The 20,225-nt window shown below is 36.3% G+C and overlaps 1 protein-coding gene across 2 annotated transcripts in view; it reads right to left on the reverse strand.

The window, feature by feature from the left end:
* Positions 1–20,225, reverse strand: part of EIF3H (eukaryotic translation initiation factor 3 subunit H) — an 86,807-nt gene that overhangs the window by 57,606 nt on the left and 8,976 nt on the right. For both annotated transcript variants that reach the window (XM_019932103.3, XM_019932102.3), the window contains exon 2: positions 9,080–9,236. In XM_019932103.3, coding sequence (XP_019787662.1) covers positions 9,080–9,236 — 157 coding nt within the window. The remainder of the gene's footprint in view (positions 1–9,079; positions 9,237–20,225) is intronic.

The following is a 20,225-nucleotide window of genomic DNA, read 5'->3' on the forward strand; positions in this document are numbered from 1 at the left end:
CAGATAAAAGTTTCAAGAGCTATGAAAATTTCACCTAGAGAGATGAAAACAAAACAAACAGAACACTTCACTGGCATGACTAAGATATCACTCTATATTAAAAGGCAGTTTGCAAAACTCAGTATTAGCACCCAAACGTCAAATCTAACTATAAGTAATCTATCAATCTATAAAACTTGCAGATCAGGTAATGTATTTAATTGGGGGGGGTGAAGCCAGGTAGCACTTCTCCAGGGCAAGACAGGAAGCTTGAACTGTGATGGGTAGGACAATTTTTGGAAAAACAGAAATAGCAAAGGTCTTTGATTACACACTGTAGCTGTGGCTTTTTGACACTTTAATTAGTGCCAAAACAGTTCATTTCTAATGGTTATTACCTTAAAGTTTAGTAATAAATTCAAATATCTATACCTAATGTCATTGTGATTCAAAAGTAAGGCAATTTTTATTTAATTAAAATTTAAACCACTGGGAATAGTAATTTAAGGATTACATTTTTAGACTTGGGAAACTTAGGAATTTTAAATACTATTTAAGTATTGTATCCACCTGTAATTTTCAAATCTTAAAGTATTACTTTAAGTCTGGACAAAATTTGAACAGGTTTTACTTGGCTTCTTTCCAAACCATAGCACTTACGCTTTAGGGACTGAGGGAGGGTACACTGTAAAGCACTTTAATTTCTTAAAGCAGAAAAACCTTTTACCTTGACCACATTTTCAATAGTATATCCTTCCATGCACAGGAGTTTCTCATTTAAAAAGGGGAAAAAACCCTAAATTTTAAAACATGCAATAAAAGCAAAAATATTTTTCAAGCTTTTAAAATGAAGTCAGACCTTGTTCCTACTCTTGTATTTAAAATCTTGAGACGCCCAAACCGAGAACAAAAAAGGCATAAAAATAATCAGGACTGATGCTTTATATTTGGATTCTACTTCTCATATTCTAATCACCCTAATAAGCCAAAAACTAAACATATAAAGTAAGGTTAAGGTTTTTAAGTCAGTTTCAAATCACAAACTATAGCTTTCTGAGTGAGCAAAATAATTTAAGTAAGCAATAATCTAAAGTTCATTACCCTGAATATTCAGTGATAAATCACTCAATGTGAATGGTTTAACGTTTTCAAAATACTACCATGAATAACAACAAAGACATCAGTACCCTGGAGAACTGTGCCATAATTCAGTGTACAGATTCTCTCTAGTTACCTGACTATATACAATGTTTCTTTTAAAATGAAATATATATGAAACAGGTTATTAAATATTTAAAATTTATTAAGTATCCTATTTAAATATTTATTAAATATTTTAAATAGAGCTAACTGCAGCATGGGTCCTGAGTTTCCATAAACAAGGCACTCAATTATTATTGTCAAGCATCTTTTTATGTATCAAAAGAGCCTAGATGTCAAAAACAACTTCTCCACCTAATACAAAATCAGCAACAAAATCTGATATTATCAAGGAACATAATTAGCTCTGAACAATAAAGATGCCAAAATGAATATATATTAAATTCTAGAGATGCTTGTGTTATTCATGAGGGCCCAGAAATGTGAATAATTGGAACAAACTCACAAGACATAACTTCCTTAAAAATTACTTAAAATGCAACTAATAACCACCTACAAAATCAAACTGTACCTCCCCTGTGAAGTCATCCTCCAAAAGGAATTAGTAGCTCATATCTGAGTGTTGCCATCATTTTTCCCCTTCCTCACACTAGACTTAGATTAATTCTGTTTCACAATTCTTTATTTACACACTTGTCGCTCCCACTTAAAATCTTTCAAAGCAGTAACTAGGATTTTATATCTGTATCTTTTTCACCACCCACCCAATGCAATTTTTTTCATCACCTACTCAATGCAATTTGCTGGATAAAAGCTGAAAAGGAAATTTTTTTCTGATATCTGAAACATTATCATACCTCCACTTGATGATCTGAGATCACAAAGTAAACATGCTCCTACTTCTCCAGTAAGTTTCAAAACACACTTCAAAACTATCTATATATAATATTTCCAATATTTCCACCAAGAAAAGCTCTTTGGGGGGGAAAAAGCAATAAAACAGTATTTTTTAAAAAACGATATCTGTCGAACAGACAACAGTGATCAATGACTGTTCATACAGATGGAAGATAATACAAAATAGTTAAGTAAACATCATGTCTTTTTACAAAATGTCCCCATCTGTCTGAAAAAACATGAAAAGCTTTCTCCATTCTGACTCAACCCTTCCCTGAACTCCAAAGCAATACAAAGCCGAAATAGTGATCATCAGCTAGGGTTAAAGCAGTTTTGCACTCAGTGTGGGCTGCAAGCAAACTAAGGAGAAGGAAGGCGAGACTTCAGGAAGCAAGTAATTAAGCAGAGACTTTCTCCAGTGTAAAATATAGCTTACCTATGTAGAAAGTATTGCAAGTAATATAACTATACAAACCCACTCTCTCCGAACCCAGTGATAGAAAAATAACACCTATGCCATGAAAAATTACTGTGATTACATTTTATTTGAATTACATTTTTGCCAATTCTTATTTTAGCCTTTGAAGAGTCTGTTTAAGACGATACTACTTACTGCTCTTCTGTTGGTAGCTTAATGATAAATGATAGCATATAACACAGTCTTTAGTAGTGTTTCCTGGTCTAACACTAAACTTGAGTTTAAGAAAATAATTTTCAAGTACCTGAAAATAAACAGAAAGGTTAAGAGCTATGTGCATGTACATATCACTTCACTGTGTGGAATTACTTCAATAATTACACATGCTGCACACGTCAATACTGTCTCAGTTAGGCATCACTTCATTCCCCTAACTGCATTTTAATAGCACAATACAGTCTTCATGCTTCATTTCTGAAAGAAACTTATTTGAAGGCCAAGGATCATCCTTTGTGACGGACTTAAAAAGAGCAAAATTTAAAAAATTGTCTATTCCAAGTATGAAAATTATGGATTTGGCTCTGATGCAGAATAAAGTAAGCTTCTTGTATCACCTGCAATATTATATTGATTTAGTCTGCTGAAAAACAAGACAGTGAGTTATTGGATCTGTGTTTAATTCACTGCACTTTATAACATATTTAAGGAATTCAGTTGTATAAAACAGTATCTGAATCTTATCAGATGAAAATATTTTTCCTTTTTAGCAAGCCTCGGGTTGCATGTCTAAGAAAACAAATGAGTCTCCAGTTCTCCTAAGCTTGATAATAGTGCCCCCTAATGGGAATTTTAATATGAGTTTTTCTACTTAATTTTTAAAAAACCATATATTCTCTAATATGAGCATATTATCTCTCTAGAAAGTAAATTCTGTAACATAAAAGTTTATCGAGATTTAAACCACTCAAAGGAGAAGTTATCACATATGTAAAAAAAAAATGTGAATTCATGGAGAGAACAAGAGAAACTTCATGCCACAACTGTTTCTCGTTTTCTGTATCAGCTTATTGTAACATCATCCATGGTAGCACTACCCAGAAAGTTAATCTCGTAAGGAAATTATCCTTCAGTTATGTTCCCAATGTTCAGTATATAAGCAATTAATACATGCTTGATGAAAAACATTAGTCAGTCAGATAAAAATAGGTTCAGAAGTGAATTATTCGGCGTCACACAGATCCTAAGTATAGAGCTGAAATTTCCACCCGGGTTTTCAGGCCTCATACCACTACCTTTCCACACCACCTGGTCACAAGTCTACAACCATTAATTGAAAGCCTTTCTTCCCTGTTATCCACAGACAGTTCCCACATACATCAATAATATGTGGGATTTTTTTGAAAAGAAAAATGCATTAAAATTAAAGTAAATACCATTCTGATACTTTCCAGGTGCACCACAGAAACAAACACCTGATAATACCAGCATTTTCATTACAGTGCCCATAATACATTCTGGATGAGAGTCAATGTCAAGGGCAACATCTAGAAGAAATAAGTAACAAACAAAAAGCCATCAATTTATGATGAAAGAAGGAACTACCTTTAACTTTTCAGAGCAGGAAAATAACAAGAAAAAATTATATATAAAAAAGAAGTGGTCAAACTTTCTTAAAGAACCAGACAGTAAAAAAAAAAAAAAAAATTCAGGCTCGGTGCCCATACGGTCTCTGTCACAACTACTCAACTAAGCCACTGTAGCAGGAACACAGCCACAGAAAATACATAAGTGAATGGGCATGACAGTGTTTCAATAAAACTTTATATGCAAAAGCAGGCCCACAGATCATAATTTGCTAGGCCCTAATTTAAAACATCTCTCTTTTGGACCACAGATTAGAAATCTCAACTTTACACGAGGCACAAAAACACACAAACCAAAAAAACCCAACCTAACACAACTCGAAATACATAATCACTAAACTTATTAATGTTTGATGATTTTTACTTCCATAGGGTGAAAAGCAGAGGAAAAGATCTTTCCCTGAATAAATATTAGTTTTAGCAAGCATATAGTACCAGAATAGCAGTAAGCAAAACAAAAGGCCTTTACTTTAGCATGATTTAAAATAATCAACATGCAGGACTACAATGGGAAAATTTAGCTTTTATCAAGGTTTGATAAACATCTAATGGTGACTGCATACCAATGCCCATTAAGATAAATAAATGGGGACTTCCCTGGTGGTCCAGAGGTTAAGACTTCGGCTTCCAATACAGTGGGTGCAAGTTCAATCCCTGGTCGCAGAGCTAAGATCCCACATGCCTCTCCACCAAAAAACCGAAACGTAAAACAGAAGCAATATTGTAACAAATTCAATAAAGACTTTAAAAAATGGTTCACATCGAAAAAACTTAAATAAATGGATTAAGTGAGAGAACCTAAAATTTAAGACTACTACAGGAGGCTATGAAGAAATACAGAGCATTGTCTTAGATTATTCACATATACAAGAAAAATGGCAAAACCTACTAGCTTCCAAAGGCAAACCAAGAAAATCGAATTCAAATTCAGTTGTTTTTTCCCAAAAACAAATTTAAGATATAGAATAATGATGCTCTGCACTCAACACCCTTTAATCACTGGCTTCTACTTCATTAAATTTCTAAAATCAACACCATTTAGGTGGGAAAAATCATGGGATTTGGGACCAGGGACCCAAAGATCTCAACCCCTATTCTACCAACTGCCAGTTAAATGATTTTGGACAAGTTGGCCTCAGTTTCCTAATCTGGAAAATGGGATTGATAAAACCTTCAACTATGTAGAGTAAATGATTATAGGAAATGCACATATAATACACAGCGAACAATGCCCTGTAATTTTTTATTATTATTTAACATTAAATTGAAGTCTGTTCTAATCTCAGTGTTATTAAAGCATTTTTTAATGAGCTTCTTAAAGCACATGTTAATGAAAAGGTACAAAGGCCAATTATCTCAAGTCCATAAAAGAAGCCAGGTTCCATGGAGAACAGTATGAAGGTTCCTTAAAAAACTAAAAATAGAATCACCATATGACCCAGCAATCCCACTACTGGGCATATACCCAGAGAAAACCGTAATTCAAAAAGACACATGCACCCCAATGTTCACTGCAGCACTATTTACAATAGCCAGGTCATGGAAGCAACCTAAATGCCCATCGACAGACAAATGGATAAAGAAGATGTGGTACATATACACAATGGAATATTACTCAGCCATAAAAAGGAACGAAGCTGGGTCATTTGTAGAGACGTGGATGGATCTAGAGACTATCAAACAGAGTGAACTAAGTCAGAAAGAGAAAAATAAGTATCGTTTATTAACGCATATATGTGGAACCTAGAAAAATGGTACAGATGAACTGGTTTGCAGGGCAGAAATTGAGACACAGATGTGGAGAACAAACAAATGGACAACAAGGGGGGAAAGCGGCAGGGGGTGGGGATGGGGGTGGGATGAACTGGGAGATTGGGATTGACATGTATACACTGATGTGTATAAAATGGATGATTAATAAAAAAATTTTTTTTTTAAAAAGCAGGAAAAAAAAATTAGCTTCCAATGATCAAGATCTAAAATTAGTCAGACATTTTGCTTTGTTTATCTACCATATTTGCACTGAACAGCTATTTCTTGCTAATATTCTAAATTGAGAATTTTATAAAACAAAATTAATTACCCGAGAAAGCCACGTGACAATGTAAACTGTTCAGGAATGGATTCTGCTCCCAACTGTGCCACTAACAAGGAAACTGAGTAAGTCACTTCAAATGAACCTCTCAGGCTCCTAACTTGTAAATCAAAGAAATTGTGCTAACAATCCCTGGTCTTCTCCCTTGTCTTCCATATCTAAAATAGTTATTACTGAATTATAATTAAGTATCTCCAGATAGGTTGGTGAATATGGGAATAGAGATAACTTAATACTGCCAAAATGGTCTAAAGAGAAATCCCAACCATAATCCTATGTGAGTATTACACACATTTAATATTACAGTAGTTCAAATGAAACAAGGAGATCCTGACTGGTTTAAAATAAAACAAAATAAAATGCATATTGCACGGAAGTTTTTTAATAATGCTAATACTTAAGTGCCTAGAATAAAACAGCCTTGGTTAGTTTCTAGAAGTATTATCTTAATGAAAAAAAGATGTGTAGACCAAACTGCAATATCAAGGTTATATTAACCTCAGTAAGAATATACTTTGTGTTATTAAATGTTCAAGGTACTATGAGGATGTGAAGTCAAATGAGATAACATTTTATCAAAGTTAAAGTTGATCAATTAAACGTTATATAGAAAATGAATGATAAAAAGAAATTTAAAAGACAATCTCATTTACAATAGCACCAAAAAGAATGAAATACTTAGGAACAAACTCAACCAATGCGGCACAACACTTGTATACTGAAAACTACAAAACACTGCTGAAAGAAAGTAAAGACGACACAAATAAATGGAAAGACATCCAGCCTGTATTCATGGACTAGAAGATTTAATGTTGTTAAAATGTCCATACTACCCAGTGTGATCTACAGATTCAATGAAATCCCTATCAAAATCCCAATGGCATTTTTTTTTTTGCAGAAATAGGAAAAAAACATCTAAAATTCACATGGCATCCCAAAGGACTCTAAATAGCCAAAATAATCTTGAGAAAGAAAAACAAAGCTGGAGACCTCACACTTCTTGATTCCAAAACATATTACAAAGCAACAATAATCAAAGGAGTATGGCACTGGCATAAAATTCCTAGAAGAAAATACAGGGAAGAACCTTCATAACACTGGTCTTGGCAATGGTTTCTTAGATGTTACACCAAAAGCAAAGGCAACAAAACCAAAAATAGATAAGTCAAATTATATTAAAGCTTCTGTGCAACAAAGGAAACAAAAGAGTGAAAGGCACAAAACATCTATAAACCATATATACGAGGAGTTAATATCCAGAATATATAAAGAACTCCTTCAACTGAGCAACAACAACCAAAAAAAATCCTAAAAAATTAACAAAGGACTTGAATAGATATTTCTCCTTCTAAAGAAAACATAAAAATGGCCAACAAGCATATGAAGAGATGCTCAACATCACTAATATCAAGGAAATGTAAATCAAAACCACAATGAAAGATCGCCTCACACCTGTCAGAATGGCTATCATCAATAAGACAACAAATAACAAGTGTTGGCAAGAAGATCGAGAAAAGGGACCCCTCACACACTGTTGGTGGGAATGTCAACTGGTGTAGTCACTGTGGAAAACACTATGAAAGTTCTACAAAAAAAATTACATACAGAATTATCACAGGATCCAGCAAATCCCACTTCTGACAAGATTATATATCCAAGAGAACTGAAAATAAGACCTTGAAGAGACATTTGCAGCATTATTCACAGTAGCCAAGAGGTAAAAAACCATCTAAATATCCATCAATGAATGAATGTAAAAAGAAAGTATAGTATATACATACAAGGGAGTATTATTCAGCCTTAAAAATGAAGGAAATCCTGCTGTATGCTACAACATGAATGAGCTTTAAGGACCTTAAGCTAAGTAAAATAAGCCAGTCACAAAAAGAGAAATACTGCACAATTCCACTTATAAGTGGTATCTAAAGCAGTCAACCTCTTAGAAACAGAAAGTAGAACGGTGGCTGCCACAGGTTTGGGGAGGGCAAAAAGGGGAGGAGTTGGTCAATGGATATGGAGTTTCAGTTTTTGCAAAATGGAAGTTCTAGATATCTGCTCCACAACAAGTGGCATAAAGTTAACACTATTGTACACTTAAAGATAATTAAGCTGATAGATGTTATTTGTCTTAACTGCCATTAAAAAAAAAAGGTATCGGGCTTCCCTGCTGGCGCACTGGTTGGGAGTCCGCCTGCCGATGCAGGGGACGTGGGTTCGTGCCCTGGTCCGGGAGGATCCCACATGCTGCGGAGCGGCTGGGCCCGTGGGCCATGGCCGCTGGGCCTGCGCATCCAGAGCCCGTGCTCCGCAACGGGAGAGGCCACAACAGTGAGAGGCCCGTGTATCGCCAAAAAAAAAAAAAAAAAAAAAGGTATGTACAAAATGCGTTCTGAGAGTTCAGACAAGTGAGAAATTATTTTCAACTAGTTTTTTTTTTTTAATCCTTTAGGATACTGACCTTAGCCTTTGGTATGAGCTTTTAACTACTATTAGCCTGTGCTAACAAAGCAACTATACCTGTAGCACAAAAATAAAATGCTCCTGAAATACTTAAGGAGTGTCGTCTTTCTGAAGTAGATAGCTCAACTCATCTTTTCTTAAACAGTAAGCCACATGCTATAGTAGGAAATGGGTGTTGGACACAATGACAATCCCTGTCCTTCACAATGTATTTGGCAAGCTGATTTCATAATGGGAAAGTTAACTTCAGCACAGCTCCTATCCAAATTATGAGAATCACAAATTCCAAATAAGTAAAGTCCAGACTAATGAAGTGTTTTATAATAAATCTTCATTTCAGAGAATTTGTACAATTTTTTTTCAAGAAACTCAGAACTAGGCTACCCTGATAGACTCCCAATAACAGAACATCAAAGGTTATGGTGAACATTGGATTAATAACCATTTGTGTGCACTGCAAAGACACAGTAAGACGAGTACCCTTACCTTCATCAAAGTCAGCATCATCTTCAGTGTGCTGGGGGAAAGGAAAGCAGTTGGTAATTTCAAGCCGATCTTCGACAACAAGGCCCAAAAGCACTCCTTGAACCACCTCAGTTCCCTGTCCTTCTTCTTGGTAATGTTTGATAATCTTTAATACCACCTAAAAGAAAACAAACAGAAGCCTAAATACCATCTTACAGTTTACACTTCCTTTATTTCAAAGAAAAAATAAAACTTGCCTAACCAGGGCTTCCCTGGTGGCGCAGTGGTTGAGAGTCCGCCTGCCGATGCAGGGGACACGGGTTCATGCCCCGGTCCAGGAAGATCCCACATGCCGCGGAGCAGCTGGGCCCGTGAGCCATGGCCGCTGAGCCTGTGCGTCCGGAGCCTGTGCTCCGCAACGGGAGAGGCCACAACAGTGAGAGGCCCGCGTACCGCAAAAAAAAAGAAAAAAAAAAAGTGTCTATGTATAGCACTCACAACCTTCAAGTCAAGGGTCCCTAAAGGTCTGGCATCCAAGAGTTCCTTCACTCAAAACAAACAACATCACCTCAACCTGAGATCATTATAAAGTGATCCTGTTAACCTTTGTTAATAGTAAGATAATTTCCTGCCACAGATGATAAAAGTATCAATAAAACACAGAGATAAAGACCTCAATTATCTGAATACCTAAAAGCAGAACCCTCTGACAAATTCTCAACACCTCAAGATGGTTCCTGAACAGAGCATCTAATTAATCAGAGGAAGCAACAATGGGAACATGTATCTAAGAAGAATCTGCTTGGTAACAGAGAACAAAAAGAGAACCCAGTCTCCAGCACTACCTAATTTTTCTCAACCAGAAGGATACACCAAATAATCTCTAATGGATTAGTCAGCTCTTACTATTACTCTCTCCTTTAATATTTCCATGAAGATAAAGAGGTAACATGATTGAACAGGTAATTAATTTAAAAGTTCACAGTAACAGTAATGATTAATAATAATTCCTACAATATGAGATTGGTAATATATTAATGGGCTTTGAATAGTGCTTGGCACGTAGTATTTATTAATAGTAGTCTATTATTCAGTACAAGCCCATGGCCTGAAGACTAAAGGGCAATACAGTCTACAATATAATGGAAAGTCCTCAGAGGGAAAAAATAAGTCTAACAACAAAATGATAATTAGTCTCTTACTGATTAGCATTTAATTTAAAACAAGTATATTATTGACAGAAATAAATCATTGGTAACCAGTCAGTAACACAGGTTACAATTATTGAACACCATGTGCCAGGCAGTATTCTAATTATTTTACATGTATTATCAATCATGTAATTCTCACAACTACCTTAGGGAAAAGGCATTATTATACTCATTTTACAAATAAGAAAACTGAAGCAGAGAGAAGTAAATGACTAAAGATCACACATCCAGGAAATGGTAGAACCAAGATTTAAAGCAAGTCAAACTCCAAAGCTCGTGTACATACTTTAACAAGGACATGACTTTCATATCAGTAACTTAATAATTAAAACCATGAGTTAGGAACAGATATGAAGCAAAGACTCTGTGATGAACAGACCCAAAAAGACTTTACACCAGTGTAAGATCCAGACCTCCTAAGAACAGCAAGCTGTCAGCAGGGAAGAGCTTCATGCAGAAGGACTGGCAGTACTAGTTGGTGTACTACTTCAATACTGTGAAGTGGGGAAAGTGTACAAACCTTACATATTCCTGTATAAAAGACCTCTCCACTTCTTGAAAGGCACAAAATGGGCTTAAGGGGTCATGCAGGAATAGGAATGATTTACAGCTCTAGCATTTATTAGCTGTGACCTTGGGAAAGCTATTTAATCTTCCTAAGTCTTAGACTTCTGACTTGCAAAATGGAGCTACTTCATATCATTATTGACACTGTTAAAAATGAGAAAATGTACAGTAAATACTTCACACAGGGTCTGCCATGTAATAAATGCTCAATAAATCATCAATATTACTGACTTTATCAATAAAAAGAAAACAGAACTGTTTAATTCCTATTCAACTTGACTCTCTGCCAAGAACAATCATTTCACACACTTAAAGAACAGAAGAAACATGAATGGCTAAGAAGGGATAAACAAAACTGATAGAGTTATCACAGACACACCTACCAACTTGTGTAGTTCACCTAGTTTCCTGGATACTTAACCCTATTAATGAGATCATTGAACCACAGTTGAAATCAAAGTAAATGAGAGATGCTAGAAGATACCTGAGCTTAATGTAGATCTTTGCACAAATCCTAGAACTGATTCCTAACAGCTGGTTCCTGTGTGTGCAAAAAACAGTATTGATGACTAGGGCCCAGCATACTTTCACAAAAAGTCCGGCCAAAATAACCTTATTTCCTTTTATAAAGAAAATAGAGATAAGAAAAAATAATTATTATGTTTAAAAACAAATTAGCATAGTTTAAAAATATCTTATGGGCTTCCCTGGTGGCGCAGTGGTTGAGAGTCCGCCTGCCGATGCAGGGGACACGGGTTCGTGTCCCGGTCTGGGAGGGTTCCGCATGCCGTGGAGCAGCTGGGCCCGTGAGCCATGGTCGCTGAGTCTGCGCGTCTGGAGCCCTGTGCTCCGCAGCAGGAGGGGCCATGACAGTGAGAGGCCCGCGTACCGCAAAAATATATATATATATATCTTATACTGAAACACTGTCTTCACTCTTACCAAAGTGAACTGTAAAGGGGTTGGGAGCAATGTAACCAAACAGCATAGCCGCCTGATATGCTTGCCCCAAGAATCAATGCAATTTATACAGCATCCACAGAAGTACAGTGCTCCAAGTAGAAGAAATTATTATCTCACTCCTTCTAGCATCACTGACCTGTTACAGCCAGTTCTCTACAACAATCAAGAGAAAATTTACCAGTAACAGTATTCAACTGAGCAACGGGAAAAGCACAGTGGTTTAACCATCAGCTAAACACAATCAACATGAATAAGTATACCCCAAAAGGGCTAATTGTAAGAGAGAAAGTTTAAAACTCTGTGATGAGAACCAGTTCAATGAATTCAAATCTGTCTCCAGGCTACGGACACTCATAAAGAGCACTTTCCACAGGCTTCCCTGGTGGCGCAGTGGTTGAGAGTCCACCTGCCGATACAGGGGACACGGGTTCGTGCCCCAGTCCACGAAGATCCCACATGCCGCAGAGTGGCTGGGCCCGTGAGCCATGGCCGCTGAACCTGCGTGTCCGGAGCGTGTCCTCCGCAACGGGAGAGGCCACAGTGGTGAGAGGCCCGCGTACAGCAAAAAAAAAAAGCACTTTCCAAATAGTGAAGCACTAGAGGATGTGTCTTACTTTGAAAGACAAACTAAGGACCACAGGTGACAGTTTCAGAAAAGAGTATTTCAATTTTAAAGATGAATTCTCTCTAGCATTTATGGCTGCCCAAAACAGAAGCCTTTAGGAAAGGCCTGGTGATCACTAAAATGATCTTGCCAATTTAATAAAATCTGATGAAATAAAACATTCAGAAAGAAAACAACTTTATCAAAACTAAGCAAACTCATTCTTCATTTTGACATTTTAGAGCCTTCCTATTTCCTATATACACATTAAAATCTCAATTCTTTAGTTCAAAAAATAATGTACTGGAATTGCATTACAAACTTCAGAGTAGGCTCATTTAGATGTCAAAAGGAAATTCCTGAGCAGGAGGAAACTACTGACATACAGGCTTCTGAAATTCTACACAAATAACCAAGAACTTACTGTATATAGAAAAATATTCCATATATTATTGGTATTTATAAGAACCCATGTACTGCTCATGGTCTCCCCTCTTAAATGTTCTCGTAAAAATGAAGGGATGTTTTTACTCACTGCATCTTCAACACCCAACACAGGTACTAGCACATAAAAAATACTCAAAATATACTTGCTAAAGGAATGAATGGTAAACATTTATCAGTCACTTATGCCAAACACTCCACCAAGTGCCTCACATGCAATTACTCATTTAATCCTCAAAATCACTATACAAAGTCAGTAATATTATTTTCCCATTTTACAGAAGATGAAACAGATAATCTGACATAGATTTATTAAATCAGGAAAGTGAGATCTGACTTCTGACACCAAGGTACATTTAATTACTTACTTCACAGTTAACTGAGTAACTCTAGGCTCCAAATATGTTTTTCATAACAAGACTGAAACAGAATGCAGTGGCGACAGCTCTGGAAGAAGTCTCTGTAACTAAGTTGTAGACGCAGGGTTTCTGCATGGAGTAAGAAAAGTTCAGTGAAAGATTTACAGGGACCTGCAGCAAAAAGACTGAGGGAGGGCTTCCCTGGTGGCGCAGTGGTTGGGGGTCTGCCTGCCGATGCGGGGGGCGCGGGTTCGTGCCCCGGTCCGGGAGGATCCCACGTGCCACGGAGTGGCTGGGCCCATGAGCCATGGCCACTGGGCCTGCGCGTCCAGAGCCTGTGCTCCGCGGCGGGAGAGGCCACAGCGGTGAGAGGCCCGCGTACCCCCAAAAAAAAAAAAAAAGACTGAGGGAATGGTACTGGTGGTCACATTTTTTGTGCCCTGATAAGAAGTATCATGAACAGGAAACTGCCACTGATTGTAAGAATGCGCTTCAGCTCTTTATCTTTAGCAGCACTATCCTCACAAGCCACAAGATGGGAACGTTCCACCACACATGTCCTGTTTCAGTCATGCTTACTAGCCTTTCATTTTTCTCTCTCTCCAACCAATCATATGCTTCTGTCCATAAAACAGTGCTGATATACTTTTAATTAATCCTGTTTATTGATGTCATGCTACCTGTTCTTACTCTTAAAAGCAAGATACATGAAAAACTTAATAGCTCCCCCAAACAAAAACATACTCCTCTATTATACTTTGTTTATAAGCATCACAAATGTTCTTAGCTTATCAAAATGACCTGGGGAGGAGCTTTTTTAAATAAATGAAGAGAGGTCTTCACCCTGGCTACATATGACAGCCATCAGTATTTTTAAAATACTGATGCCTGAAACCCAATCCGTAAAAATCAGAGTTAGTTAACCTGGGTTGGGGTTCCTATACAGTTTTTTGGGTTTGGGGTTTTGTGGGCTTTTTTTTTTTTTTTTTAGTTTTGGTTTCTATTTTTGTTTTTAGATTCTCCAGGTGATTCTAACATCCTACTTCATTCTAACTTTTAATGAGGTAGTATGGACCAGCCTTCCTTTTTTGTTCTGTTTTTTGTTGTTTTTTTTTAATGAGGTGAGTTTTTTTGGTTTTGTTTTTTTGGCTGTGTTGGGTCTTCGTTGCTGTGCGCAGGCTTTCTCTAGTTGTGGTGAGCGGACTTCTCACTGTGGTGGCTTCTCTTGTCGCAAAGCACGGGCTCTAGGCGCACGGGCTCAGTAGTTGTGGCATACGGGCTCAGTGGTTGTGACACATGGGCTTAGTTGCTCCGCGGCATGTGGGACCTTCCCAGACCAGGGCTTGAACCCATGTCCCCTGCACTGGCAGGCGGTTTCTCAACCACTGCACCACCAGGGAAGTCCTTTTGTTCTGTTATAACTTCTCAGGTGATTGCAATGCACTCAACTGGTTAAACCACAAGTTTTCTTTCCTGTTTTAAGACTCCCTGTATTGCTAAAAAGTGAGTACACTGAGAAACACAGACCCAAGAATGAACCTTTTATTTATAAAAGCATGAAGAGAAACTCAAGCCCTACTTGGAAGGATCCCTACAATAAAAAAATGAGAGGAAAGGTAATGTGAGCAGTTCATCTGAAAAGTATTCACGTGTCTAGAGCAGAGTAAAACTTACTCTTTATAGCTTGACCCCATATTTATGACTACTTATGAACTACTACTACTTATGAACCGACCAGGTTCCTTTATCCTATAAATTAGCAGGTAAATGAAGATTCTTCTACAAATTATGCCTTACGGGACAGAAACAAACTGGCCAGCAGAATGTGAAATTACCAAATTCTTCTACACCTCCCCAACACTGTCATATTCGGAGTCTAAATGCTTATTAACCTCCTTGATATGCCCTGCATAGTAAGTACTGTTCTTGGAATAGGTCAGCAGTCTCTGGAACCATCTCCTAGCTTTCTGAAGTTCACATGTTCTCAGGATGGGCAAATCTTGCCAAAGAATCCCAACTTGCAAGACAGTAAACAGACTTCCTGTCTGCTGAAAGTACCCTAGCGGAACCATTTTTTCCTACTATTGTTTACTATTCAGTGCAGACAATTTGAAAAAGCAAAGCAGACTATTTCTAATCTCCAATGAACAAAATACTATTTCTTTAAGTGTTTGGCATTTTAAAAAAAAAATGAAAACCTAACTTTGCCCAAAAGGCTAAAAGCAACAAAGAATTTAACTTCCAAGACAAAAAGTATTCTCAATACTATAGGACAAAATATAAATAATAATCTAAAATATCCAAATAAATTAATTATACCAGAAGTCAATCAACCTAAACTTAGAGTTAATTAATAAGCATGATGGGTTAAATCTTCCATCCTTCCTGGAAAGGAACACTTAGCAGAATCTCTAATCAAAAGCACATCAGAAACTTTCAGTTCCATACCAAGGAACAATTTAAATCTTACCAAATTAAAGATTATGTTTTCTGATGAATTGGAGTAATTTTCTATCAAATATGATGTCTACAAAGACCCATTACTACAGAAAAACTTGGCAGCCCTGCATAGAATCACCAGAATTCTGTTATTTTCAGTTTCTTTCATTCACTCATTAATCCATTCACCCAGATATTTGCTGAGTGACTTCTACAGGCCAGTTATAGCAATGCCAGGCCCTGTGAATATGAAACTAAATCAAATACATAAGGCCTTTATTTTCATGGGACTTATATTTTAGAACATCAATTCTCACATATTTTGATCAAAGGACCCTTTTAACACTCTTAAAAACTACTGTGGACCTCAAAGAACTTTTATATTGATATTTACATATGAAAATTCAAACCAAAAATGTTCAAAATACCTTATTCACTTAAAACAATAAATGCCTCACAAACTAACTTAAATTACATTTTTATGAAAAATAACTACTTTCCAAAACAAAAAACTTAAAATCAGGATACAAAAATGACATTGTTTCACATTTCTGTAAAACATTTACCTTTTCAAAAATAAATTTTAACCAGGATAGGAGAATGACACTGTTTTAGTTTCGTAAATCCTATTAATGTCTAGCTTAATAAAAGACAACTGGATTCTCCTATCTGCTTCTGCATTCAGTCTTTTACATAACACATCATGTAACATCTGAAAACCTCCATTAAACACTCATGAACGAATGAGAGTAAAAGTGACAAATAATGTTTATAGTTATTATTATGAAAATAGTTTAGATCTCAGACACCCTCTAAAAAGAGTGTTGGGGTTTCTCAGAGTTTAAGAACACTATTCTAGAATGACAATTAAGAAAATTAACGTGCGTATACATTGTTAAAAGCACTATGAAGAAAACAGAGAAATGTGCTGTTAGCTAGGTTGATCTGGAAAAGGCCTCTCTCTGAGATGACCCCTGAGCAGAGAGCTGAAGAACAAGCAGCCAGCCCTACGAAGAGCTGGGTGAAGTGAATATTTGCCAACTATGGGTTTTAAACACTAGTTCAAAAAAATACTAATATTTGTTTTTCATAAAATATACAAGTTGTATTTTAAGGGAACAAAAAGGCCTAAAGAGGGATGAACAGTAGGGTGGGAGTAGTACACTTTCATGTTTTTACCAAAAGCTCTGGTATATAAATAATAAACCCAATGTCCTAGCAGACTCAGTTACATCCTAAGATACTACTACATAATTCAAAACTAACAATTTCATATCATTTTTGTTGATGAATTATGAAACAATATATTAATAAAATCCTTTCAGGAAAGGTTTGCCATGGCTTTTATAATCAGCAATATTTCTAATACCACTGTCAAGGTTAATCTTTACCTGGTAAACATAGGTCTAAGAAGTTACCACCCAAAATTCTTCTAATCAAGGTAGCAACTCTAATGAAGTTCAAAGTTAAAAAGTAATTTAACAACTGAATCTGGAACTTTCTGGCCTTGCAATATATGAATACGAAGTACCTCAACCCCCTCTACTCCTGTGTGCATGCAGAAATGATGAATAAGCTGCATTTCTGAAAAGCTTACGAGACAGTCAACCAAGCTAGAAGAGAAAACTCACAGACCAGAGCATTAGCCCTGTGAGTTAACACAGCAGTATCCAAAGGTACATCAGACCTAGATACAATCCCCAAGGGCAAGGAACTGGGCTGCAGCCCAATCTCTGTCCTGGGTCAGCAGATGGGGTCTTGACTTGTTTGACTCAAGGAAGTGGAAACTAAGACCTTTCCAAAAAGCTAGAGCTCCATGAAAATTGTTGGTGGAAAGATAGAAAACAGTAATTGCAGTATCGTATAGTTAAATATAAACTTACTACATGATCCAAATTCCTACTCCTCAGAATTTACCCAAGAAGAATAAAAACATATTCACACAAAGATATGTTCACAAATGTTCACAGTAGCACTATTCATAATAGCCAAAACCTGGAAGCAACCCAAAAGTCTACCAAACACAGGTGGATAAACAACTGCAATAGGCTATCCATTCTATGGAATACTACTCAGCACTAAAAAGGAACAGAGTTGGCTTCCCTGGTGGTGCAGTGGTTGAGAGTCCGCCTGCCGATGCAAGGGACACGGGTTTGTGCCCTGGTCCTGGAGGATCCCACATGCCGTGGAGCGGCTGGGCCCGTGAGCCATGGCCGCTGAGCCTGCGCGGCCGGAGCCTGTGCTCCGCAATGGGAGAGGCCACAACAGTGAGAGGCCAGCGTACCGCAAAAAAAAAAAAAAAAAATGGAACAAAGTATCAATACAACAACAGAGAATCTCAAAAACATTATACTGAGTGAAAGAAGTCAACAAAATGCTATGTACTATATGACTTCCTTTATATGGAATTCTAGAAAAGGCAAAACCACAGCTGATAAGTGGTTGCCTTGGGGCCAAGGTGAGGGGGAGGATACTGAGGGCCGAAGGTCACAAATAATTGTATAATTGTGGTTCCCATTATATAATTACTTACAACTACTAAAGTTCATCAAATTGAACATTTAAAATGAGTGGGTTTTATTGTGTATAAATAATACCTTAACTTTAAAAAACTGTATGTACTTTTAAAATGTCTATATGATGAAGAAACAATTTATATGTGCCCACTCCAAATTTTATCCCCAATTTCAAAGATCCCCTGAAATGCTATAAGGAACTAGATTAAGAACCACTGCTATATTCTGACATTATTTATATTTTATATGTGTATATATAAACTCAAGTTTAAAATAACTCAAGTTTATAATAAGCCTAAGTAATCAAAAATAAATCTGTATTATTTTAGAAGTCAAAGTGTAACATTCAGAATTTTTCTTTTGAAGTATTTTAGAATTTAATGAGATTAATTAAGTAATTAATAGACAATTTCAGTTACCTAGAAAAATCTGTTTATATAAAAATAATTCACCAGAAATTGGATGTCTACATGTTTACAAACAAACACACACACCCCCAAAAAAAAGACATGGCTAAAAAATATCCTCACTACCCAAACTTCTACATTAACAAGTATACTTAACCACGTCTATAAACCCTAAAAGCAAACATTCATACCTGAAGGTCACAAAGGAATTGAAGGAGATCTAAGAACCTCTTAAAATCAAATGCAATATTTTGTGTCTACATACTTAAGGGCATTTTCTTGGAAAAAACGTCCATGGCATTTGCCAGATTCCCAGAGGCCCATGACATACAAAGGGTTAGAAAGAGTTTTAAAAAGTAGTAAAAAAAAATGTATTATATATGTGCAGTTATGCATTTATGTTTGTATGAACAAGAATGGTGTGGAAGGACATACTTTTCTTCTATGAATTTTTGTATTATTTACTTAGTCCTAATAAGCATGTATTTGTTTTTAATTCAAAACATCAAATAAAAAAAATTAAGGGAAATGATTTTAAAATACAGCAATCACTGCAATTTACTGTATGGAGTTGCACAAAGAAGAGCAAACTAATTTAATTTCCTTTTTTGACAGTGCTCCTGAGTTGACAGAATGGTGTGGACATAATGTATCTTGATTTTAGCATGTTCTTTGGGGTACATTAAAAAAAAAATATGGACTGAATGAAGCATGGTTAAGTGGCTCTGAAAGGAAAAGGAAAAGAAAAAGAAAAAAATCCACACACTATAAGCCTGAGCTCCTGCTGACTTTAAATTCTAATCTCTTGTTGATACGGTTACTCTTCAACTCAATTCACAGATGTCGCTGCACACATACAAAAATTACCAGAAAATATGCATATGTACACACCATCAAGGTGAAAGAGGTAACTTCCAGATACATAGACTGGTTTTCAACAAGCAGACAGATCTGTTTAAGAGAAGCCTAACCTAAGCCAATTATAAATCAGCAAAATATCAATTCAAACTTATGGCAATAAATCTTCACCAGGAAAAGCAGCAGGTTTCCCACTGTCTCTGTACTACATATAAAAAGGATCTGCTGAAAGCCCAGTTTAAATGATTTGGGACCTAAGTAGTTCCAAATTGTTAGAACTATACCATCTATCATTTTTAACCTTCTTTTATAAACCTGAGCTCATAAGGACTGCTCTGAGGTTGCAACCTGTACTGTGCACCTAGGGTAAACAAACACTGAATCTATTTGTTCATCTTGTTAGAGTTCACAGATAAGAAATGTTGACATTATTAAAATGTTTTACCATTAAACCTGATAATAAAAAAAGTAAAAGTAGTGGTATTTAGTGATCACAATATTATTTTAGGTAGGTTCTACTAAATATTATTAGTTATAGGAAGTGGCCTTCCTCTGGTTATAGGAAGATGCTATTATCTAAAATAGGCATAAAAATCATTTATAACAGTGCTTCTCAAACTACAAGCAGCAAAGAACTCATTTTCCTCCCGTCTACCACAGACCAGTATTTTAGTCAAAGAATAAAAATTACTTACTAGACAGTGAAAACATATTTTTAAAGACATAGAGAATACAAGCCCAGGGGTCACAAGCTTGGCTACAAAGCAGTATTAAACTGCTGTCAAAGTTTCTAAAGACT

Source organism: Tursiops truncatus, chromosome 17 (genome assembly GCF_011762595.2).
Source record: "Tursiops truncatus isolate mTurTru1 chromosome 17, mTurTru1.mat.Y, whole genome shotgun sequence".
NCBI lineage: Eukaryota > Metazoa > Chordata > Mammalia > Artiodactyla > Delphinidae > Tursiops > Tursiops truncatus.